The sequence below is a fragment of the Amblyomma americanum genome, chromosome 8 (genome assembly GCF_052857255.1).
Source record: "Amblyomma americanum isolate KBUSLIRL-KWMA chromosome 8, ASM5285725v1, whole genome shotgun sequence".
NCBI classification, from domain to species: Eukaryota; Metazoa; Arthropoda; class Arachnida; order Ixodida; family Ixodidae; genus Amblyomma; species Amblyomma americanum.
Window position 1 is genome coordinate 32,780,256 of NC_135504.1, and position 25,833 is coordinate 32,806,088.

The following is a 25,833-nucleotide window of genomic DNA, read 5'->3' on the forward strand; positions in this document are numbered from 1 at the left end:
TGTGCAGCATCCGATAATTTCGCGTTGCAGAACTGCTGTCGCCATCTATCGACTTTAAGTAACACCAAAAATAAAGAAGCAGTAATTAGCATTTTTTATAGTTTTTTTTCTGTTCGGAAGGAAAAATAATCAGGCATGCTTGCCATGAGGCAATTGTACGGCCTTATAAAATCTCTAAATTTCACAAAAAGACGCTAGATTCCTAAAGCAAAGAAAAAAATCTCTAAATGTAGGGAAAAATTTTTAGGGTTGGCATCACTGCTCCCTAGCGTTTTTCTGGTATGTTCTAGCATGTTCCTGCGCTTCGCGCCAAAGCAGTACTGCCCACGTGAGCAGCGACTGCCAATCACGGCATTCTGTTCCTGAGATCCACGAAGTTTGATTCACCTCTCGACTTGTCTCTCCGTGTTACCATGGCATACGAGTCAGTGCTATCCTTCGGCATTAATTTCAACTCGGAGACGTTTTTGGCACTCCACTACGTTGACTCCAAGTCTTCGTGCCTGGGTAGAACTAACCTCCAAATGTCTTTTTTTTTTTCTCCAGCCCATCCTGGGACCCGTCATTGATTCGTGGGGTGAATGATATGCGCGTTGGAGGCGACGGTAAGTGCTCGTACGACTTTTTATATTGTTAAACAGGTGCTTGATGTTTATTTTTTGCCTTATTATATGCAAGGAGGCGGCGTGGAGAGTTGACCTAACGGCGGTACGATATTATATTTAGCCCCTTTTTTGCCTATCTATTCTGCCGTGGAATCGCCGGGCTGGAAACCTCCCGTCCTTGCCCTCTGAATGGCTAATTCCCCCTACGCTGCATAGTAGTAGTAACAGAGTTTGTTATTAAAGTGGTGAGCTGGGCCCGCTGCTGATCGAGCCCTTAATTTTTACCTGTCTGTTCGACTCTGATCAGCTGTTTAGTGTTGCATGAGAAAAGGCATTTTGCGCCCTTCCCGGCTACGGAGGACTTCGGAGTGCACTCAATGCACATAGCCCGACGAAACCGAACCGATAGTTAATTGCTTGTGACGTAATCTGACGCGGGACTAGAGGCTTCAGCCGGGAATTAAGTTCAAGTACTCGTCACTTTGTCCATAATAAAGTTTATTGCTACTATCAAACTGCGCAGAGAAGGTGCCGTTAAAGAAAAAGGTTGTTCATCATTTCGTTAAAACCAGCCAATAGGGTATCTATGTGAGTGCAAGGAGAATTTCAGCCAGGCGCGATTCTCCAGGCCGCCGGCAGAAGTGACGCTGCTGTCCTTTTACCGAAACACTTTTGTGAAATGGCTTTGGCACCGAACAACAATGATCCAGGCGTAACAAACAACGCTCTGTTACATCTAGATCAAATCTTGCCACATTTCGCGATTGTTATTACAGCTACATGTCAACATAACCCTGAAAACACTTTTATTGTTCTGTCTGGGTTAAACACTAGGCACGGAAAAAATTTACCGCTTTTGGGTTTATGTTAGAAAGCAATACAGTGCTGCTTCAGTTGTGACAATTGGACATAACCTAACCATACCAAACCTCTGGAGATATAATGGCGATGAAAAGAAAACCATGTGGCGCTAAGTGTTCTTACTCTTCGTGGTGGTACTTAATGGCAATGCTGCCATCAGAAATCTTGTGGCACTCGTACCTTCTCAAAAAGAGACAATGCATGAGGAACGAGGGCCCAGTGTGGCTAAAACTTCAGCGTCAATAAATGTTTCGTCTCGACGAAACTCCAGCAGCAGTTATGTCACACTTCCTGAACGGAACACTAAATGCATTTTTGCGGAATACTTTGCATATTTTGCATTTGCATTAAAAGGAGTGTAGGTGATCATACTTGTGGTGTTACTCATCAATGCAGGAACCAAGTACTGAATGCCAGCAAGCGTAGAGACTTCGAAGCACTTTTGTTTTTACACGTATTAGAGAACTGGTTTGAGAGAGCCTTTGTATGACACCCATCTGGGGCAACTAACTGCGCATTCAGTTGTCTAGGCTTCAGCTTAAGGTGTGTACCGGTGAATTAGAAGCTGGAGCAGTGTTTAAGTATGTTATAAGTGCCACTCTCCTCCTTTGCCAAAACTCCACGGCCAACTTGCTAAATGGTGCCACAGGTGCAGTAGCTGATATAACAACTTGATTTGTGTCATTGTCGTCGCAAATGACTCAAATGTTCGACTTTTTTATCGATTCAGGCAGGTACCCCAAGAAAATGTAGCATTAAACGATTCTGCCGACCAAATGCCATTTCTGTGTGAAATTTGAGCTCTAACGATTCATCAGTGTAGCTGAGAGAAGCATTCTATGGGGCGCATTTAATTGCGGAGCAGTCTGTAATGTGGAATGTACTATTACAAAGATGAAAACTCTCAAGCAAAATCTGGTGTCTGTTCTCCTTGAAATGCTTGGAGTGGCAGAAATTGTGGGGTGAAAAAAACCTTTTTAGACCTTTATGTATGCCCGACAGAAGTGATTAAAAAAACTATCTCAAATCTAGGAATTGCAAACATGAGTTCTCAAGGAGCTCAGTGGCAAAATTTCGACTATTAAAAGTAGATTTAAACGAGGATAGAACTTTGTTAACCACGAACTTTAGGTCACTGTCATGGTTTCACATGTAGTTTGTATGCCGCTCGGAGTTGATGGGGAGCACAGATTGTGCTGCCCGCCTTTAGGCTACAGTTCTGGTTTAGTTGTTTTCGTTTAGTCGTCGTTCCTGCATCTGCATGTGTGCTTGAATAGGCTGCACCCTGGACCAGAAACTTGGGAAAGGCCAGGTCAGGCACGAACTTTGATACTGCGACCAACCTTCCACCCGTGCATCTTTCGGTCCCTGACCCTCGCCCTCACAAATTTTTCTGCGCCAATTCACCCTCACCCCATTGAGCGAAGCTCTCATGACGTGAGGGTGAAGACACTCTCATGAGGGTCCCCATGCCTGTAAACAGGCACCTGTGCTCCTGCACTTTCCGATCCCCACGATACGTGTCGTACACGAAAACTGCTTGTAGCAGGACGGATGTAGCTGCAGAACGCGACCACTCCATCTTTGCCTTCGCGGCAACCACTTTCAGAATGGTCTTTAGGCCGTGAAGATAAAAAAAGCAAAAGTCTGAAGTGAAACAGCCCCTTTCCCAACAGATGACAGCCAGCATCAATCTAATCCTCTATCTTAACTCATTCATTCTCCACGTCTGTCTGAGCTGCGTTATGTGTTGCATTACTATAATTTCAGAATGCCATCTCCGAGCAAAGTTTGTGTGAGAACAAACAAGCAGTAGGAGAGAGTTTTTGATAGCTGCCAAAACAAATGCTCAGGTTACTGTATATTCTTAAAAGTGTACATAGCTTCATGAACACTTGCTCAAGTAATGAGTCTTTCTTTAGACGCTAAAATGTTCAGTATAGATTGAATCTAACTGCCTTGATCCCATTAAACAAAGATGTTTTTAGATTTCACAGGAGTCTTGCTAATTTGTGCTAGCCTCATTGAAAACATTGCCGTGTTGGTTTATTTCAGATCGTCCACCGACAGACAGGCATCGGCCATTTGGCTCTTTTGTATTGGATGATTTCTTGAAAGAGAATTGCAACTGTGGCCCCTCTGCCTGGGGCCCCTCTGCCTGGGGATTATATCCACGAAATCCTTCACAAGGCAAGCTTTCTGTTGTGGTTATATGTCCTATTCCTGCCTCTTTTTAAGGAGAACTGTCTTTTTCAGGATCGCTAATGGCTGCAAATCAACTTGAGGTGAGTGCAAAAACGCCTTTACTTATACCGTAAGCATTTATGTAACTAATAATCTTTTTTGTGATTAAGGGTACTTAACCACTTTGTGATTGTTGCAGTAAGAAGTGAATCGGTGAATTTACATCGCAAAAAAGAAAAAGAGTGCAGCTTGTCTATAAAACTCTGTGAAACCCCAAAATACTTGCATTCTTTTGATCAACAGCAATGCCTTCACATTGGATCAAAATTATGCTCGAATTTTCTATGACAGAGAGCACTATCTTGTGCTATTTGGGTGGCAGTAGTTACCGGGCTTGCTTTTTGGTGGCTACCTTATGGGCACGCTTTGTTGATGCCATCTCAGTCACTGTAAACAAAGTATACCTTTCTATCTAGCTTGTATTCGCACTGGTAAGTTATTTAACAATAGCCTTTTTCTTTTCTTTGAGCAGGGAACAGGGGTCTGGGGAGTGGAGGCTAAGTGTGTTGTTATGAGCTGTTCAATCAAGCTTTGCTGGTTGCCTCTGGGCTTAATCCTTGGGCTACTCACCACATTTGCATCAGCTGACAAACAACAGGCAACAAACAACTTCCTCTAGGAGAGAATAGTCTTCCACTATTTTATTAATTTCAAATGAAACCATTACTTCAGTACCATTGGTGTGCATTGTTGATGGCCCTTGTATGCTTTGTTAAGTTGAAGGCCACCTTTGGCTTTTACCATGTCCTGAAGTTGGGTTACTTTAAAGCAGTTAGATGTCAGCCAGAATTCAGTTTCGTCAAAGCACCTGCCGGGTTGGCTCAGTGGCTCTGATCCCAAGGTAGTGAGTTCAATTCTGGCCATGGTGGCCATATTTGGTGGAGGCACATACAAAAATGGCAATGTGCTGTGTGATGTCGAAGTACACTAAAGAACCCCAGATGGTCTAAATAAATCTGGAGCCCTCCACTACGGCTTCTCTCATAGTCATAGTCACTTCAGGACGTTAAAAACACCGCAAGCGACAACTTCTTCACAGTTTATCTATTTCTAAATTCTCTGCTTGATCAGCAGTTTGCTTTGATAAATAAAGCACAGCTGGCTCCGAAATACTATTAACATATTTACTCGCGCTATGAATGCGGAAAATGTACAACCTTTTTCCTGTGTGTAATAAGCGTGCCCCTTTATTTTTGCATGCAGTCGGTTGATGGGCTTGGTACATGAAGGCCTTAATTGCCTATGTGCCGTAAAACAACACACAGTCTGCTGATGGTGTTGATGATAGTGTTCCATCTGCCATATTAAGGATTGTAGCAACTCGTGTTTGGGCTTTGCGCTGAATTATGTGAGTAGGCCTACAGTCAGTTGTAGTTGTGTTTGCTTTGGATAGCATTATGGGAGCTATGTGAGCTATACATGCAGGTATAAAATAAAAATTGTTGACTATGCTCTCGAACACTAAAACTGTGCTGAAGAGAGTGCTTTGCTTTATTTGAAAGTTTGTCGTACCTAATGAAGTATTTATTCCATGAGCCTACTTTACCTCGTTTTGCCTGCTTCCAACTGTTCCTGAATATTTTACCTCCATGTATGAATGCAGCCCCAAGCTATTCAAAAAAATTTGGGGGGAAAAAATGCACAAGTGTTGTGAATTAGGCTTGTTGGTTAACATTCATACTTCACACAGCGGGAAGGATGGGACACAAGGAAGGAGACGAGGAGAGAAAAAAAAATGCGTCGATTATGTGAGTCGGTATGGTATATAGGCTGTTTCACCTAAGGCTTAAAACAATTTTTAAAACTAGGTTTTTTGGGTTAGAAGAGAGCTTTTTTCGGCATAACATTGTCGGCTGTGTAGTACATCACAATAGAGCAAAGATGTGCTCACTAGCAGGCTGGTCAACTAATGATGAATAGTTACCTTTCTAACTATTAGTGTTAAGCACTTTAATTGCTGAGAGGTGTGCAGCCCACCATAAGTAATATCCATATCAGTTTTTATAATTTCGAAAACGCAGTTACCCGCGGCGCTGCGGACCAACAAATTTTGGCTACATCGCGCCAATATATATGCGCTTTCGGGGAGCTTGCAGGCAAAGCAACCTCTCCAGTGCACGTAACTTGTCGAAAATAGCCAAAATTTGTGTGTCCACTGTGGCAAAAGTAACCGCGTTTTCGAAATTCAAAAAACTGATATGAATAGTCCTCATGATGGGCTACACGCCTCTCAATAATTAGGACCCTAACAGTAATAGTTAAAAAGTTAACCATGCAGTATTAGTTAACCAACCTGCTAGTTAGCGCATCTTAGCTGTATTCTGATGTACTACACTGCTGACAAAGCTGTGCTGAAAAAAGCGCTCTTCCGACTCAAAAAGCCTATGTTTAAAAACTCTGTAAAGTCTTCTGTGAAACACCCTGTATATGTGCTCTAAAGTGCTCCAATAAAGCTCTATAGTTGCTCAGAAGTGCCAGATTATGTGCCTAGCACCTATGCTCTTGTGGAATTATTTTACAGAACTGGAGTTCTACTCCACCCCTGTCGCACAGTAGGGAAGTCACCGCGTCGCACGTTTGGGAAGTCACCCCGTCGCACCTTAGAGTCATCTATAAGCCGTTACTGAACTATCGTCATGCCGGCAGTATTCAGGTGAGATCCTTCACACTCGTTGTCTAGAGCTACATTTGGGCCAGTGATTTGCTGTGGCTTACTTAATTACGGTTCTCTTTGGTTTCACGCTTTCCACGTTGTTGTAATGAAGCATTTACTCTATGGACAGCATTAGTAGAAAGAACATTTAAGGCTCTTGACAAAAAGATGCTGTCAGACTTGGCCTGCTCTTTTGTTTTTGTTTTTTAAATGTTCATACATGGTGATTGTTTACATATATGCTGGCATATCTCTGTGTTCACAGTGGGTTATATTTGTCTCAGGGGCACGATCTGTTTTGAATACCCATGCAGAAAAACAGCACTTATTGGTGGAATTTTGCTATAGTAAACAAATTATCATGCTACTGATAATATTCTTCACCTTGCTGAGGTATCCGACTTGATCATTTCGCTGCACAGACGTATTATGTTTCTTGACTGATATATGTGTATATATATATATAAATTGTTTCAGAGTAACGACCGCCCGGTTGCCTTGCCTGGGTGAGTTTTTTTTTTATTTCTCACAAAAAAGCTGTGCCGCACTTGACTCTTTATCTTAGCCAAGCACTGAACTTCTTGTGGCACAGTTACATATTATCAATAGAGTAAATTGCTGGGCTAGTTGGTTCATAATGCTCAATGGTGGAACCAGTCAAACGGACACAGGACAAGAGGAAGTAGGCACGCACACAACACCAGCATTGTTGTGTGTGTGCCTACTTCCTTTTGTCCTGTGTCCGTTCCGCTGGTTCCACCATTGTTACATATTATCACACCTTGCTGAATACAACCTTGTGTTTTATCTTGTATTAACTTTTGCGCACCTGTATGCATTGCAGTATTATGGCTATACAGTGTATAGGCATATACATAGGGCCCTTCGCTTTCGAGTTTTATTTTTTACAGAACAGAATTTGGAGTGTAGAAATAGTGTTTTGTTTTCAGAATTTTCAGGGAGAAATCGGTCTTATTCAGAGGTTCCTACAGAATTTGTTTTTTCGAGTTATAATCTTGACAGGAAAAGGGGGGGGGGGGGGGGGGTGCACAGAAAAAGCCCATTCTTGAAAAACCAAAAACTCACCATTCGTACAAATCTCAATCAGAAGCTGTTCCTTCACTCACACTTATTTTTTTTAAATTTAAAGACAAGGGCCTGCTTGTGGTAAGTCCAATTATGGGCATGCATTCGGCTTTAACAACGAATGACCCTTCCTTTGGCTAGCAGGGAGGACCGGCAGGAATCGGGCCGGAGCTGATTGCACTTTCCATCTGATTTTCGCTAACAACCATTCTACCTTTTGACAGCTCTCCTTTTCCAGCCACATTGAAGGCAGCTTTGACGTTCTGGATTTCACGCAGATTAAGGGGGAGTGAGCCTGTTTTCATTTGCACGAAAAGTGGTGGTGTTGCCTTGTCTACAATCAAGGCCTGCCTTTTACTGTCCAGCACGTTTGCGGTGAGGTGCATTTTTGGGCATAAATCGGGCCTAACCCGCTTTTTGAGAAATATTTTCAGGATGCAAGAGTCGGGTAAAATTGGGTGTTATCCGAAAACGAAGGGCCCTGTATATACGCAACACGAGTGGGGGCCAGTAGCACTGAACAGTTAACTTCCTAGTTTCCTGAACACTAATCACGGTGGCTCCGTTGCTTTTGCATTTGACTGCTTATGCGAAGGTTGCTGGTTTGATCCTGACCGCACCAGTTTAATTAAAGTAAAAAAAATACAAAAATGCCCATGTGCAGTATGATGTCAGTGCATGTGCACTTGGTGGTCCAATTTATTTGAGCCTTCCACTACAGCGTCCCTCATAGCTGGTGCTGCTTTGGGATGTTAACCCCCGCAATTAAACATTTTTGCTTCCTCGGCGGCTCAGTGGCAGGGGACCATCGCAGCTGCCATTACATAATGTGCAGTCTTATTCTTCCTTCTCGATTTCTGCTGGCGATCGCCTTTTCTTTCATTGTATTCACGAGCATAACTCTTGTGAAGCAGTTGCACCTTTCATAGTTCGTTCCTGAGGTGGTACTTTTTTGAACAAGATATTGAAGAAGATTTATTTGAGCAAGATAAAAAAGTTCCAACAAGGGGGCTCGTAGAAAGACCTCATTCCACATGTCCAAGCATGCAAAACACATATGCATGTAGCTCGACTCATGTGTTCTGCAACCATATGGAGAGAAATAGAATTCCACATACGTCTTTATGTAATGTTCCGATCACTTGACTCCCAGAGTAATGCTTTTTCTTCAAGTGCAGCTCTAAAATATGACAGGTACCGTCGGGGGCAAAAGTAACAGACCCCGCCTCTCCAAGTTCCGGCCCGTGCCACTCTGCATGGGGCCGCCACTTGACAAAACACTTCTGGTGTCAAGACCGGCGCAGTGGGTCCATTTTTACACTAGAAGTGCTTGGTCAGGCAGCAAGGGTCAGAACCTGAAGGGGGTGTCTGTTACTTTTGCCCCGATGGTACATCAGTTGCTCATGATAAAAATAAAGCAAAGTTAAACTATACATAACTTGTGACTTTAATGAAATACCACGTATATCACCGAAAGGTGAAAATTAGATTTTGAATTAAACATAGAAAAACATCCGCTGAATTTTCGAACAATAAAAATCGAAAAGCCCAGCCCTTAGTTACCATATAAACGCGTGTAAGGGCCGCACTTTTTTTTCCAGATTTGAGGGCCAATATTTGGGGTGCGGCCCATACAGGCGATTTACAAAAAAAAAATTAAGTAAAAACACACCAATGAGGAAATCAGCAGCATTTATTCTACGTTCAATTGCCACTCGCGGTGTATTCCCACTGCGAGCTGGCCGGTGCACGCTCATGCCACAAGAAGTTGCGCAGCACGTCCGCTGTCAATGCGTAGCCGTTGTTGCGCGCTTCCATCGCTTAGCAGAGCAGCACTTCTTCCAGTTCAGGAAACTTGCATGGCTTGCCTCGGAAAGCACGCCTTTTGCAGCTTGTGTTCCTCAATGCGTCCTTTTGGTTGCACCATCGTCGGACGCACTTCTCGGCTACGTCGAATTTCCTGTCCGCCGCACGCTTGCCGTGTTCGATAGCAAACTCCCAGCCGTGTAGCTATTAAGGTGCTTGCCTTATCGTGCTAAAACTACAACGCTCCGCAGCAGCACGCGAAAGCCACAACTAACACCTGTGCCTCTGACAGCAACCAAACGCTAGAGCTGATGCCGATATGAAAAGCGGGAGCTCGCGGCGGAGGAAAAAGTTGATGATGATGATGAGCCGCGGCCTCTGGTGCCATCCATGGGCGGCACCTGGAAGCTCCTGTCCGCATGCGTTGCCTCCGCAATGAAGTGGGCCATTGCTCGCAGCCAAAGCTGATCGCGGAGGTCACTGCGTGTGCATTTCGAAGGCTATTCACACATGGGTCGTATGGAAAGTATGGGTGCGGCTCTTACAAGGATATTATATTTTCTATTATTTCCTTCTGGAAAATACTGTGCGGCCCATACAGGGGTGCAGCCCTTACATGCGTTTATACGGTATATCTGTTGAAAACGGATCTGTTGTAACAAGGTTATACTGTACACTGCTGTTAGGGGAGACTAGTGGCTGTGTGAACGCTCAGATGTTCTTGTTCCAGCATTATAAATACAGTTATGACGCATCGAATTATTCATGAAGTTGACTTTAGATTACATTTATTAGCATTGCACCGCATTAGAAGTGTTGCGCACACTGTTTTTTTCTGCACATGTGCAGATATCACATTTTTTCCTTATGAATTTAGTTCAGTTCATATCAGTTCAAATATCGAATTGTAGTTGAGCCCGCTTATAACGAATATGAGTGTCACGTGGCGTCCGTTCGTTATATCCTGAAGTTCGTAGTAAGTGGACCACAGCTGTAAAGACAGTTGCTTGTCAAAACACAAAATTTTTTCTTTGTGAAAAAGTCCGTGATGGACACCTGTTTTTGCAGATCCGATGAGCGAGGTTTCTAGTTTATTTAAAGCAGAAGCGTGCTCTTCGCTGAGGCTCTCTATGTAGCCCATTGCTACAGGTGCGCTTACGGATGCTGGCTCCGAAGTTTCATCCTCATCTGATTCCTCCGCGCCACTCTCGTCCCGCACTTCAGAAACAACGCCCTCGTCCGTGCACGGTTCCGTGGTATCGGCGTCGTCACCGACAGAGATAAAATCATTACAACCAATGTCATGACCCCCTATCTCGGGTTCGACGACGCGCTGCCATAAATCGCCGCCGGGCTGGTCATCTTCCGAAGTATCAGGCTCGGCATCAGGCAGTGTGTCGACGAAGCTGGCCTTGCGGAAGCAGTTCCGCACACCAGTGGCCGTCACCTCCGCCCAGGCCGCTTTCATCATCTCTACCCGCTGAATACAATGTAAATGGGCACGGTGTTCCCGTCCGCCATCCCAAATTAAAACCAGGGCCAGAGATTTGAACGAAACCAATGAAACGTCCGCACCGCAACAAGAGTGACAAATGCGCGCGATGGGGTAGACAAGACGTGCAATGTACATGGGCGGCAATCAAACCACTCAAGCTAAAGATACAGATGCACAGCGCCAGCAGAGAGACCAATGAGGGGTGTCCGTGAGTGTCAGTGCAGCCACCTCATGGCTCCCATGAAAGGCCTGCTTCACAAAGCGTGGCCTCCGCGATTGGCATCGGCGGCGGCGTGGTTGATCGTAGAGGCCTCAAGCGGATTTCCAAGAGAGTGAGGAGAGGGGAGTGGAGTTGCGAGAAGGGGCGGGAAGACAGTCTTGGAAGGCGCGTCGGCGGGGAAAGGGTAGCTCGCTTGAGAGTATATAGTGAACTAGATAGGGGTAGTGGGATGAGGGAGGCTGAAGAGCAGCAGCGTCAATGAGGGGAAAATCACGGAAACCTTGAGCCGCCGCATGGTGGCGCTAGTGCGCCTTTCACCTGAAAGCCGCGAGCAGTGGCATGTTTACCGGTTGCCTGCAGTTTCCTGTGCACGCTTCGCGTTTTTTTTTTTTGTGCGTGTGTGCGTGTGCAGTATACAGAGGTAAAATTATGAGATGAGATACACTTGCGGAAATTCGCTTCATCCTAAACTTTTCAAAAAGATGAGAGTATGAAACACTTCTCCTGCAAGAACGGATTTAAAGAAAAATGTGGCAGCATATAACTTGGCCTCAGTAAAAACTTTCCAAAAATTTACATCACGAACGAATTGTTCTTCAGTGTGCACAATTCAGCCAGTTTGGATATTCACTCACATTTCTGGCGCTCTCTTGCTCATCAATAAAAACTACTAGAAAAAAATACATATGTGGCATACAGTTATCTGCACGCATAACCTGGAAGCTCAGTTAATGAAGTTGAAAACCACTAGCCGAGGTTTCGATCTGCTCACAGCAGCTCGTCCTAATGTGGCATAAAAATTAGTGGCGATACATTGAAATAAACATGTATCGCTCGCACATGTTTTTTGGTTGTCCTCTGCACTTTCGTGCTCTGTCGTCTGTTCAAAAAGCGCTCGTACAGCCGTCAAGCTGTTCTCATTGTTTCTCAAGGAGCATATTATTAGAGATGTTTAGAAGATTTGATTTTATTCGAATTGCCACAGGCTACGTGGCATACAGCATTTTGAAACTTAATCCCTCAGCCGGCCGCGGCAGACGCGTTTCGATGAAGGCGAAAGCATGGCACCCAAGTACTGTTCAGTGTCAGTGCACGTTGAAGAACCCCTGCGTTGGCCTTAATTCATGCTTAGCCATTCACTATGGCGTCTCTCATGGCCCACGTATTGCTTTGGGGAAGTAAATCCCATATCTCCCATACATATTACAGGCATCCCCTTCCGGAGGACAAAACACTGCAGCACACGTGCCACACTGGCACGTTTAATGGCATTAAGTCCCTGAAAGTCCACTCAGCAGTGTGAATGGGGTCGACGTATACGCACCCATCAATAGATTATACAGTTTCACTACAGCGCCATAACATACTCACCGAACTCATCAGCACATCGAACTCTATTCCAACAGCATTCAGTATATTGTGGCTCTTATGGGAAATTTATTTTCCTGTTTCAATAATGCTGCCTGTGACACTCACAAGCTTCCTTTTATACACTCAAAGGTCTGCCCTTTTAGCGTTAAAGGCTGGCCCGTTTGCCAGAAAATCTGGTGTCGATGTTGTGAGCGAAAAATAACGAGCATGGCTTTGGCAGGTGGTCCTCAGAGAGCAGCCTAGGAGGCAGGTGGGCTACCCTAGGTCACGCGACCTTGCGGCGTCATCACTACCTGTCCACTGGATAGTGAGCAAACTGCCCACCGTGGCAGGTGGTAGTTAAATTAATGATTGGTCGCTCGGGAACAGCAACCTGTGTCGCACAAGGCCCACCGCTGGGAGCACCTGCCATCACAGGGCAATGGCTGATTGCCTAACTGTTGCAGCACTATGCCAGGATGGGCATGAGGAATCGCAGGGATCTATGAACATAAAGTAGAGAATGACCTTCATATATGAGAATTACTCCATTACACTGTCGCTTACACTATCGTCATACGCTTAAGGAGGAGCTTAAGTAAATATTACATCATGTTAAGAATGTCTTAAGTAAACGGTTCATGAGTAAAACACTGCACAGAACCATCGTGCAGCTGTGTTGCCATCTCTGGAGCACACCTGGCCTTGCCTGCAAAGAAGGCAAATGCTTGTGAATACGCTTTTAGGTAATCAGTCTTTAACAGTATATTTGTGTCCTTTTGAACTTCAGAAATCTACAGGAGACTGAGGTTTTGAATTCAATACAAATATTCAGTGCTAATATTCGATTTAGGTTTGAAATTTTTGAATATTTGTCCTTGCCTAGATATCTTGTTAAGGTTAGATCTGTATAGTGTCTCACAGCTAGAAAAAATCTGATCAATTGCTGCAAAGAATCCAATATATGGACTAAAGAAATCTGGAAGTTAATTTTTGAGGATGACAGACTGAACAATAAGATGTTGCGGTGCACGTGACCTGAAATAGTGCTGCAATCAGTCGTTAGCTGTTAGGAATTGTGTGGCAAAAAACATTGAGGTTGTGTAAGGATGTCGCAGTCAGCGTTAGGTGCCCCTGCCACACACACAAGTTCAGTGCTCAAATGACAGTTCGGGTTACGTGGGAGTTAGGCAACTCACAATGGGGGAGCATGGCTATTGCGCTAAAGGCCAACAGGGACATAGTGTTACTGCAGATGAGGAAATGGAATGATTTTTTACTGCTTGTAACGCTTTTACTTTTGCTATTTTTCTCCTCTTTGCTAGTCTACACCTCCGAAAGCATGTGCAGGAGCCAATAATTATACAGTGCTATGTGCAGTCATGTCGTCCCCTTATCTTATCTGTCATTCTCAAGTGCATTTTCACCAAGTTGCTGCTTTCCAGTGTTTATGTCACAGAATCAGATTGGATTAAGCTGTGTTAGGTAAAATTATTTCTCCTTTTAATTTCTCTGACATTGCCTTCAGAGCCCCGCCAGATCCCACACCTCGTACTGGTCAAGCTGAAAAACAGTACAGACGTGACTTTATACAAGAAAGAAGGCTTGGTAAAGGTGGATTTGGCACCTGTTATAAGGTAGGTGGTTGGTATGCCACTTAACTCAGTTTGGTCTGTTAGTAGAGTTATCTAATGCTGTCTTTGTATCATTTGCTCTGTGTTCTTTGTTGATAACTTTGTAGGTGAAGGAAAAAGTAGACAACAAGGTTTATGCTGTGAAGAAGATTATGTTCTGTCTCAGTTGCGGATATGCGGAGAAGGTGAGCTTGAGACTTGCAATTGCCTTGCTGCGGCAGTCTTCTTGGTATGCTGCAATTTCTTTACACCGGCGTGGTTACTGTTATAGTATGTTCAGAATGAAATTACTATGGGTTCTCTTGAAGAGAATCTGTGGTGTAGGAACACTGAAAACAATTTTATACATCCTATATTTGCTTTCACAAAGAAAGCTCAACACTTCTAGACTGCATTCATGCCAAGTCGTGTTTCAGATGCATTTACTATAAGAAATGAGGCTATTCTTATTTCTCATGTCCTTGGTATGTTCGTGACATCATCCTCGATGTGACTGTAGTAGCCCCAATAAGCAGATTTTTTGCACCTTTATAATGATAAACGTAGAGGTGTGTGAATTTTAGAATACAAATTTCAATGAAATTTGGCTTCGAATATAGAAGAGACTATCAGTTGTCTGTTTAGTACTATTTAAAAAATTGGATGAAAGGATTTGACATTATTGAAAATTTTTATATAATGATGTACCATTTGTGAATGGAACTGGCTACCAGCCAGTATTGTGGAATGCCCAACTAGTGAGTTTTCTGTAAAAGGTCTTGAGTTGTATTGGTCGGTGCTTTAAATGCTGCTTCTTGTGCCTTGCTTTTTAAGCAGACAGTGCTTTGGAACTAGTCGCCACATGTCCGAAGAGGTCTAATTTTGTTGCCAGTTCACTGTGAACACAATGATCACTCATTTTATTTGTTTCTGTGATGCTTTGACGGTGAAACAGGGCAGGCTAGGTTGGATTCACGGGCTAGGTCATCTAGGTTGGCTTCACAGCGTGACAAGCAGTACTCCAAACATGTGTTTCTCTGGATGACAGGGGTGTCATTTGGAAAGTGGTCATGCCAGACTGAAGGCTACTTTCAAGGCTGCGCAGGCAGTGCTGCTTTACTTGCCTCTCTCCCAACGTGCTCGGCAACCTAGTGATGCGGCTCTGTTTATGTTCATAAAGTCATTGCGGGAGAGCAGTTAGAAGCAGGACTTGGAGAGGCACAGAGAGTTGTTTGATATATTGAACGTTGCTCCGTACAGTTGCTTGAGAGACACCATAGAGTTTCTTACTATTCACTAGAGGAAAGCTGGCGGCTCTGTGCTTTTTTCACCATGGACGCAAGAGGCATGCCGGAAAGACAGCAATTTCGGATCGGCCTGTTGACTGTGCTATGGATTTATTTATTTATTTATTTATTTATTTATTTATTTATTTATTTATTTATTTATTTATTTATTTATTTATTTATTTATACAAATACCTCACAGGTTCCACACTTGGAACATTGTGTGAGGGGAGGGGTTACAATATTTAGCAGACAAAAGATGGTACAAAGTGGAAAGAACAAAAAATAAACAATATTAAATACATTGGACTGCAAACAATGATTACACCGTACATGAAAAAAAAAAACGTAATATATTGACACAGAGGAAAAACAGCAAACAAATAGTGGCACTGCATGGATTTGACAACACATACGAAAACAATTTATGTACAATATCATGGATGCATGAAGGTGGTCAATTCGTTTTTGAAGATTAATGGGTCACGTATGGTAGCAATGCAATCCGGAAGGCCATTCCAACACTTGATAGCACGTGGCAAAGCAGAAGAATTAAACGCGAGTGTTCGGCCGAATAGGCGTTGGAAGCTAAGATTATTATGTAGGCGACGTGAAGTGCGCATTGGGCGTGTAAGTGGCAGTGTGGACGCGTGACGACTGTATATTAGTTTCTGTAGTAAGCAAAGAAGTGCGATATCCCCAGTTACACATCGTTTATTTGATTTCCGAAGCATTCGAAGGCGCTCGAGGTGAGCTGAGCACAGTGTCTGGTGCCTGCTAGGCCAGAAGCCGGTTTGCCCCGTCATTTGGAGCCATTTACGCAGCAAGCTGGCTTTGTCCAGCAAAAGCCTGTGCTACCTATGCATTGAAAGGTGAAAGAAGGGAACAAATTTTTTTGTGAATTGAGAACTTGCCAGTCTGCTACTGTGACCTCTCAGCACATTTCTCGTAGACTTCTCGGAGACAAATCTTTTAAAAGCGCAAAGTACTTCGACAAGCGCAACTTATATTAGCCGTACTTGCCGAGGATCATTTGCTTAATTTCGAAGACTGGCAGTGACTGCCCATTGCATGCAGGAATGAATGAATTAACGTGATTGCGTCAGGAGGGCCATTAAGGCGAAATCTGTCCTGCAACGGCGGCGTCTGTCTGAAGCTTCCAGCTGCCAAGTGGTGTTTATCGAGGACATGTTTCGCTGCCGTGACAGCGATGGGCACAGGAATGCTTGGGTGCTGATTAGGGGACACTTCTGTCATTCTTGCCCCATGGTGAAAGATGAGGAGAGGAAAGCCGGCCTGAATTGCTACTGCTGCCCTTCTTGCTCCTTACATCAGCCTTCCTTTTGTTTCCCGGTCTTCCTTCCAACAGGCCTCGGCGACGACGGCAGTAAAATGTGCTGTTGCATTAGCAATATGCTCGGAGATTCGCAATTAAGAAGGCATTGATGACAGAGAAACGAAAACTCAGGACAGGCACATTTTCTCCTTGGCCACAAGCGGCTCACAGTGATAGACATTTCAAGGTGGTTCACGAGCTTGCAGCAAGAGTGCGATGCAATCTGTGAACACATAAATGACGTGTAACGCTGTTGTTGATAGTGATGAAGTAGCAGAAGTGACGGACTACTTTCACCGCTTTCAAAAGTTTTTCGCGTGGGTGGTGTGCAATGTGCTTTGAAGTATTCTTTGTCTGCTGTGAGTCTAATTTTCACTGTAGGGAGATTTCTATGCTATGAAGTCAACTGCGGATTGTACAGGCTCCTTTATATTGAGATGGTTTACCTCTATATGGTGTTTAGTGGTGTAGCATGGGCTTGGACACACTTGTAATTCAGCATAGAATGCATAGTGCACATCGATGGAGTAGTTCTAAGAATTGGAATCGCGCTGAAGTTTGTATCAGGCGTAATCATATCACTGAGGTTTTACTGTAGATAATTAACTGGTGTCATCATATGTGTTACATCATGTGACTACTAGTTTATAGCCAGCAGTTTCAAAGGTACTTGCTATGCACAGAATTGCCTTGTGCAGTTTCTCATTGAGCGTGCTTTGCAACTGCGCTTGTTTCTTGCTCTCTTTTTTTTTTGCCAGAGCCTGAAAGAAGCACAATTTCTCGCCTGTCTGTCTCATCCAAATATTGTGTCCTACAAATCTGCATGGATTGAGAGTGGAACAGATTCTTCTGTCGCAGGCACCTCAGAAAGGTAACAAGGCCATTTTGCTCATTTTTATGCAAATCAAACGTCGATATAACGAAAACGCATATAACGAATTATTGAATATATCGAACTCTTCCGAAATATTCTTGTCAAACACATGTATTTTTACTTCCTATAGCGAACGCGGTTCGGCATAAAACGGATATACAGTTGAATCCCGGCACAACGAATGCCGCTTCAACGAAATTTTCACCACAGCGAAGTATTTTTCAGTCCCCGCGAAATCCCCATAGGAGTTAATGTATTAAAATTCTCTCGAAAACGAATTACCTTGTGAGCACGCATTCGCTTCTACGAATTTTTCGCGAGCCTTCACCGGTCTGTGGCCCGCCTTTCTTCAAAAGTTTGGTCCTGTACGAGATTATTCCCTGCTAAAGCAGTGGCTTGGAGCAGCTAAATAATGCACGGAATGTATGTTTATTACATTTTCATGTATTCTTTATGAAAAAATTTGATTGGGAGTCGTTTATTCGTCATAGGGAAGCAGCGAGGGGACTTGTTGGCGCCTTGCGAAGGCCGCCGGCCGTACGAGGGCCAAAGACTAATCCAAACCCGGTCGCCAGCCTCCCCTTCCCGCCTTCTCCGTAGCCCTTGCCACCATTTTCTCGAGTGTCGGTGTGTGCCGATCGTCGATCTCTCGCTGCAGTCTGATCTCGTCAATCGCCTCTGCCAACAAAGAAGCAAAAGTTTATTTCGCTAGAAGAAAAGAAAAGAATTATCGCCGAAGCGGAAAGCGGGAAGAAAAAGGCAATTATTGCCGTAGATTTTGGCATCGCGCCGAGTTCGCTATCGACGATTTTGAAGAATAAGGACAGCATTAGGGACGCGCTTTCATCGGGCACTTCAGTGCAGCACAAGAAAGTGACGCAACCAGTGTATGAAGAACTTGACAAGGCTGTCTATGCTTGGTTCGTTGATACGTGAGCAACAGACATGCCCCTGAGCGGTAAAATTGTACAGCAGAAGGCCCTAAATTATGCTTGTTTGCTAGGGCTGAACGACTTTAAGGCAAGCATAGGATGGCTGAATCGCTTTAAAGAAAGGCATAACATCGTCGGCAAGGTTTTATGCGGTGAATCGGCATCTGTGGACGTTGACGGCGCATCAGCATGGGCGGCGGACAACATGACTGACATAATGAGCAGTTACGCTCTGTCTGATATTTATAACGCAGACGAGACGAGCCTCTTCTATAAGATGCTGCCAGCGAAGAGGCTTGATTTTAAAGGGCAGCGTTGCCACGGAGGCAAACATAGCAAGAAACGAATTACTGTGCTGCTGTGCACAAATGTGGATGGGTCTGACAAACGCCCCCCGTTGGTTATTGGCAAAAGTGCAAAGCCGCGCTGCTTCAAGGAGAACAGGAGCCTACCTGTCAAGTACGTGGCAAACAGCCGGTCGTGGATGACCCGTGCCATTTTTGCTGACTGGGTGGTGGCACTTGACAGTGACATGAGCAGACAATATCGAAAGGTTTGTTCGCTCTTGGACAATTGTTCAGCGCAGCGCATTGACGACGTCAAGCTGTCAAGTGTGGAGCTGAAGTTCTTCCTGCCGAACTGTACCTCAGTCGTTCAACCCCTGGACCAAGGCATCATCCGGAGCATGAAGTCTTCCTTCCGGGAGAGGTTGATCCAGCGGCTTCTCCTGAACACCGACACTGGTAGGGAGACGAAAGTCGATCTTTTCATGGCTTTAGAAATGATGTCTGCAGCATGGAGAGCAACACGGTGCAGCGTGACCCGCAACTGCTTCAAGCACGCCGGGTTTGCCGACAGCAAGGCGACCAGCATGACTGCAGCCGCGTAAAGTGTACCATCGTCATCGACTCCGGGGATTGACGTTACTTGGAAATCGCTCCAGGAAGCTGGAAACGTCCCTGCTGACATAGCGCTGGACGATTTCCTCGACGCTGACGCGGACGTGATTGTCCACAAGGAACGAAGCGATGAAGACATCATCAAATGTGTTCGCGAGCCGGAAGAGCCGTCCGATCATGAAGACGACTCCGCTCAAGATTTACCTGCCCCTGCAGCCTCATCGCAGGTACTGGATGCCTTCGACGTTATTAGAAAATTCCTAGGCACACACGGTGACGACGTTGCGATGTCGCTGTTAACAGAGTGCGAGAGTCACGTGACGCTGCTGCTGGCAGTGAAACGCAAGCAGGCTAAGCTCACAGATTTCTGGCAATAAAACTATGTTTTGCTGGAGTTATTGCCTTGCATTTTTGGTTAATTTCTCGACAGCGAAATTTCGCGACAACGAAATTTCTCGCGCGTCCCGTCGATTTCGTTGTAGCGGGATTCAACTGTAACGATCTTCGCGACGCCAAGCCCTACCTCGCTTTAACAGCAGGCAGCAGGCTTCGTTGCACTACAAGTGTGTTGTGCAGCGCAGAAAACATTCAGGACTACCTCACAGGCGTGGACAGCGCCACAGATGCCACGCCGGCATTGAGAGTTGACAGCCAAAGACGACGTCCGCATCTCACAACTGCTGACAGCACCGCTTCGGCAGCGGCGGGATCGAATGTCACTTTTGCGTTTTAGTGTTAGCAGCGGTGTGGCCGTCGTAGCGTTCTGTGGAGGCTCTGTCGGTGGTCATGTCGAGTGTGGTGCGCGGGTTTGCGTTGTGCTGTGCTGGTGGTGAACGTGAAAAAAAGAGCGGCACTCACGTTAAAGACCAAGCTCCAGATAATTCAGTGTGTGGAGAACGGCGGAAAGAAGTGCGTTCTTGTGGACTTATTTGGCATCCCCATGAGCACTTTAAGTACCATTCTGAAGAACAAAGCTGTCATCAAGGCACAAGAACAAGAGAGCACACGGACAAGTGCACAGCGTCTTCTGCCCCCTGCGTTCAGTGTCGGGACCGATGCTTCAACAAAAAGCGAAAGACTTTGCCTGTATCCTCGGTGCCGAAAACTTCGCCGCCAGCTCTGGACGGCTGCAAAGGTTTAATGCACGCTATGACATCGTGGGCAAAATGATCTCTGGCGAAAGTGAGATGGCTAACTGCGAGAGCATCAGAAAGTGATTGGAAGAGGAGTAGCCGCCAATCCTTGCAAAATGTCAGCCCAAGGACATCTTTAATGTGGATGAAGCAGGCCTATTTTGGCAGATGCTACCCAGGCATACCCTTGACGCACGGGGAGAGCTGTGCCATGGCGGGAAGTAAGGAAAGGCCTGGATCACTGTTTTGCTTGCCGCCAACATGGAAGGCACTGTGAAACTGCGACCCTTCATCATCGGAAGATTTCAAACCCCGAAGATGCATGAAAGGGTGCCGCATACTGCCCATAGAGTATGCCTCCAACAAGAAATATTGGATGACGCATGAACTTTTCGCGAAGTGGCTGCATGCTTGGGACTGCGAGCTTGTGCGCAAGGGTCGCAAAGTGTGCATCCTCGATAACTGCACCGCGCACAACACAGATGTCGCACTCAAGAACATTGAAGTTCACTTTCTTCCGCCTAACTCTACAGCCAAGGTGCAGCCTTTAGATCAGGGTGTCATCAGGGCCTTCAAGGAAGTTTACAAAAGGAGACTGATTGACACTCTTCTCGTGAAGCTTCGTATGAAGCAGGACTTGAAGATTGACCTGCTGGGAGCAATCCAGATGCTTAAAGCGGCGTGGGACAACGTGAAAGGTGAAACGATTGCCAACCGCTTTCGGCACGCAGGTTTTGTTCCAGCAGAGGCCCGTGCATCAAGTGACGATGGTGACGATCCCGACAAAAGCAGAAGCAGAGCTCCGTGAGCTCGATGAGGCCTGGAACAATTTTTCGCGTTTTGTTGGTGACATGCCCGCAACAATGACTGTAGAAGACTTCATAGGTGGCGACGACATCGCAGCGACCATGGCTGTACTGACGGACGCCGAAATCGCTACAGAAGTCTCTGAGCATCCCGCATGCGAAGCTCAGGCTGACCCTGCAGACGATGAGAACATTCCGACCTCACAAGACGCGCTTGCTGCATTGGATTTACTGCGCTGCCACTGCAGTGCTGTTGAGGGCATTGGATTTGCCGTTGTTGAGTGTTTTCAAGCTGTGGAACAGGGCATGATATGGAACGCAATCAACACAAAAAAGCAGGCCACGATAATGCAGTTCTTTGCGTGTAAATAAATGGATGTGATCCAAGTAAGCACCCTCCGAGTTTGTGCCTTCTCTGATTGAATTTTGCTGCTCTTACATGTATTTTTTACGAAATTTTATATTACGAATTATGGATATAGCGAACTATTTTCCTATGCTTAACTGTTCGTTAGAACGAGGTTTCACTGTATTTTGGGGGTCATAGGTAACGTAAACTGGCATGGACTTTCAACAACACAAGATAGCAGAAAGGCCAGGAATTTGACTATGATATGCATTTATACCTTAACACCTGTAAGCCCTTCGATTTACTGAACACAAAAATTACGGCATTTTTCTTTGCAGCACATCTTTCTTGAATTAAATGTTCGTAGTTATGTTTTCTTTCGCACACTTTGTAGCAGGCGGCACATATAAAAAATTTTAGTTAAGGCATGCGCCTATCAATCTCGGGGTTCACCAACCACATCACCAGAGGCATTGGAAATTCACAAACCACTCACAAGTCTGTGTGTGCGACTCCAGGAGAGTCGAGGGCTCAAATATGGCGATTTTTATTCTAAAAATTAGTTGTGTGTTTTTGACTGTTTTATTAGCCTTGATCTTCTCTTTCATTTATAAAAATCAAAGCCACAAATGGTCGAGAAAATATTTAAAAAACCCTGTTGCATTACGTACGGCAGCTGAGAGAGGTGCAGATGTGACCCATTTTCAAGCGAGCGATGCATCAAATTGCAGTGTCGCATGCCAGTGGGCTTATGTAGGCTGGTAGGCCTATGCTTTTTCTCCCCAAGGCCAGCTTTGCCACTTCTCACTCCCCAGAAGTAATATGTTTTCTCTGCCAAAGCCGACTGCTTTTGCTGGACCTTTAAATGATGTGGTGCGATTTCGGCCGTACCTTTGGCTGCTAGCGCGGGAAGTGGTCATAGCCAATGTGCTGTTTCTGCTACGCACACATGTTCCGCAAGCTTTCGCATATCTTTCTACTTCTAGTTTCGATGGTTGCCAAAAAGAAGAGAGACTTTCAATATGGGAAGTTTCAATCGAAGTGAGGCTTTAAGTAATCTACCGCAAAATATAGCAGCATGCATTGGAGTTGTATGCAGCAACTAAGCCTAACGTTGACGAAGGCGACACTTCTGAAACCTGTTTCACACGCCAGCTAAAACGCTTGTGGATCCTGCCGCCGCAGTGACGAGTGGCGAGGTTCCAACAAGTTTTAAAGTTTCGCTGTGACATGCCGCTTGCATGTGAGCCAGCTTTAACACTTGTCGGCTGTACATCCTAGCTTCATTGAAAGCATTGACAAATTCTTAAGCACATCAGAAAAGAGGATAAGGATCTTTGAAAATGAAGGTAGGAATGGTAATGAGTCGGCAAGTGCTTGTATCGGCATGATCGGCACAGTGAACATTTTTGTGAGCTGTGGTACGGTGTGAACTATCTATCCACGAGTTGGTCGTGAAACAGAAAAGACTCGCGCCGTTTCGCAAATCACACTGCAACAATGAAGCCACCGCTGTGGCTGAGTGGTTATGGGGCTCGGTTGCCGGCTCAAAAGACGCGGGTTCGATCCCGGCCACGGCAGTCGAATTTCGATGGAGGCGAAATTCTAGAGGCCCGTGTGCTGTGCGATGTCAGTGCACATAAAAGAACCCCAGGTGGTCGAAATTCCAGGAGCCCTTCACTACGGCGTCCCTCATAGCCTGAGTCTCTTTGGGACGTTAAAGCCCCCTAAACCATAAACAAAACACTGCAACAATGACTCGTCTCGCACATCCACTGTCTCATCAATGTATTTGTCACGGCGTGCAACTCCGGCAGGTGACTCCAGCGGTGGAGCATGTCCTTGTGCCAATGGAAGATAGTTTTGCCATAAGCATCGAAGCAATTGTTGCAGCACCAGCTTTTGGAGTTAAGTGCAATCCACTTGTCCGATTTTATGCAATTCTTTCAAACTGTGCAAAGAATACGACAACAAAATAATTTTCAACTTGTCAGTGACATGTACCCATCTTTCTTTCTCTCTCTCTCTCTCTCTCTCTCTTTTGCTTGTCCCATTTCTGCAGTTATCAGGTATGGATGTAGATGACCAAGTATGAACTGTCACATACAGGGAGGAGCACCTCATGTTTCTGTCCTCTGCAGCCACCGGGCGAGTTTAAAATTCGACTTCTAATTCTGTAAGCACTAAGTTGACTAGCAGGTTTGCTCTGTGGCTGTGTGCCTTTTTTGTTCAGCAGACGCAGTATGCAGCACGTGACATGCGCACAATGTTGAGATCTGGCCAAGTCAATCGCTGTGCCACATGGACACCGGCGCTAATGTGCCTGCCTTTCCTACCCGCAAGAATGCTTCCTCTCACCTTTGCATGAAAGCATGGGAAAGGTGCACTGTGAAGGATGAGCATTGGATGCAGGAAAGCATCCAGGGCTTTTAAGGGGCATGCTTACTTGCGAAGAAGCGTTCGCTCAATTTTTTCTTTTTTTTTTTCTGTCTTGCCTCAAGAATGCCCCACTGACGCTCCGCGAGTACTGTTGCGCGGAGTCGCCACAGGTCACGGTCACTGGGAAAGTTTGTCGTTTCCGAAGGGCATGTGAAACAGTTCTCCTAACAATTTTTTTCTTCATTGAAGTCTGCGGGAAACCAACCAAATGTCATCTTATTGTTCTTCTATCCAAGAATTCATTTTCAAGAGTTTGTTTTCATGGTTAGTAAGGCACGTTGCCGGGCTAATTGGTTTAGCATTTTGAAACTAGGAAAATACACCTTGGCGCAAATAAATTCACACAGACAAAAGAGACAAGGAGACGTCTAACGGACAGGCGCCAACTTGCAACTGTTTATTGCACAAGAAAAGCACACAGATTTATAGCCTCAGGCTGCGCCCACCTTTTTCACTCCACGTTCCTTATCACAGCCATTACTTATCGCCTCGCATTATTAGCTTCACACAGAAAATCGTACTCCGCCGCATACAGCTTAACTGAAGTATCACTCACACACAAGACTGCCTTTTTATTTATGTGAAAGGCTTCCAATAAAAGCCTCGCCTGCTTAATCTTGCTCCTGCCTGCAATCCTCGCCTTTTCCAGTCGAGGTTCACACTTGCACGTGTTAACATGGCTGACCAAATTGGCATATTTATGTTTATTATTTTGTACTTTTTGCCATGTTCCCAAAGGCGTTTGTTGATGCACCTCCCCGTTTGCCCTATATAGGACATTCCACAGGCCAGGGGTATCTCGTACACCACTTTTTTCATACAGCGGATGAAGGTACACTGATGTTTTATACTGCACCCAGGGTGCTTAGTGCCACAAATCCGGGGTATAAGTTCATTCAACTTGTTTGGGGCTGAAAAAAACCAGCGGTACCTTGTGTCTGTTAGCCGCCTTCTTCAGATTGTGTGACACTTAGTGCACATAAGGCATAACTTCAGGTTTTAGCGCAGGGCCCCCTTCTTCCATATTCTTTGGACAGCTGCAGTGTTTTGTGACCACCATCTTCTGTACATGCCATAGCTTAAGTAGATGAAGCGCACAACTTGCCCTGGAACGTGTCTACTGCGCATGCCACGTTGTGCCAAAAACAATTCCGGAGCCCTCCACTGCGGCACCTCCTTCTTCCTTTCTTCTTTCACTCCCTCCTTTATTCCTTCCCTTACGTCGCGGTTCAGGTGTCCAACGATATATGAGATAGATACTGCGCCATTTCCTTTCCCCACAAACCAATTATTATTATTATTATTATTATTAGTTAAAACTATTGATATATCTTGTACGCTTGTAACTTCAGGAGAAAATCACTCCTCTAAAACCTTGCCACATAAAAATGTATAAGATCAAAGTACCATGAATCATTTAGCAAAAAGGACAACCATGGCTTCTGAGTTAGGAGGTTAAGACAGTTATGTTCAAGCGCTTAAAAGCAGTTGATGCCATGTTCAGGAGCCTGAAGAGCTCTTGGGCATGGTCAGGCGCAGAAGCTTCCTCAATGCGGGCAATCAATGATGTAACTGGAACCATTTGGAATTGCCGATAACCTCAGAAGCAGGTGATAATCGGCACCTCCACTTGGTGCACAATGCTTGCTTAACCGTGCCACAGGTGCTTCCAGAAGCTAAGCCTCGTACCAAGCGTTGGGTGAGTTCGTCTGTACCAGAGAGTCTCTGGAACGAGCCTGCCGTCAACCAGTGCTCACCCGACTACTTCGTCAACAACTTCCTGAATCCAGTGCTCTTCTGTGAGGCCCTGCGGCATGTGCCATCGGACGCCATCGTGGTGGAGATT

At 45.2% G+C, this 25,833-nt stretch overlaps 1 protein-coding gene across 1 annotated transcript; it reads left to right on the forward strand.

Annotated features, from left to right (window-relative positions):
- Positions 1-257: 257 nt before the first annotated feature.
- On the forward strand, positions 258-25,833 carry LOC144101265 (eukaryotic translation initiation factor 2-alpha kinase-like). The gene is made up of 10 exons (XM_077634360.1): positions 258-424; positions 547-605; positions 3,522-3,656; positions 3,723-3,751; positions 6,232-6,363; positions 6,841-6,869; positions 13,849-13,957; positions 14,062-14,139; positions 17,314-17,426; positions 25,651-25,833. Exons 1-10 carry the CDS (start codon positions 414-416, stop codon positions 25,688-25,690), a joined length of 735 nt encoding a protein of 244 aa, XP_077490486.1. The 5' UTR covers positions 258-413; the 3' UTR covers positions 25,691-25,833.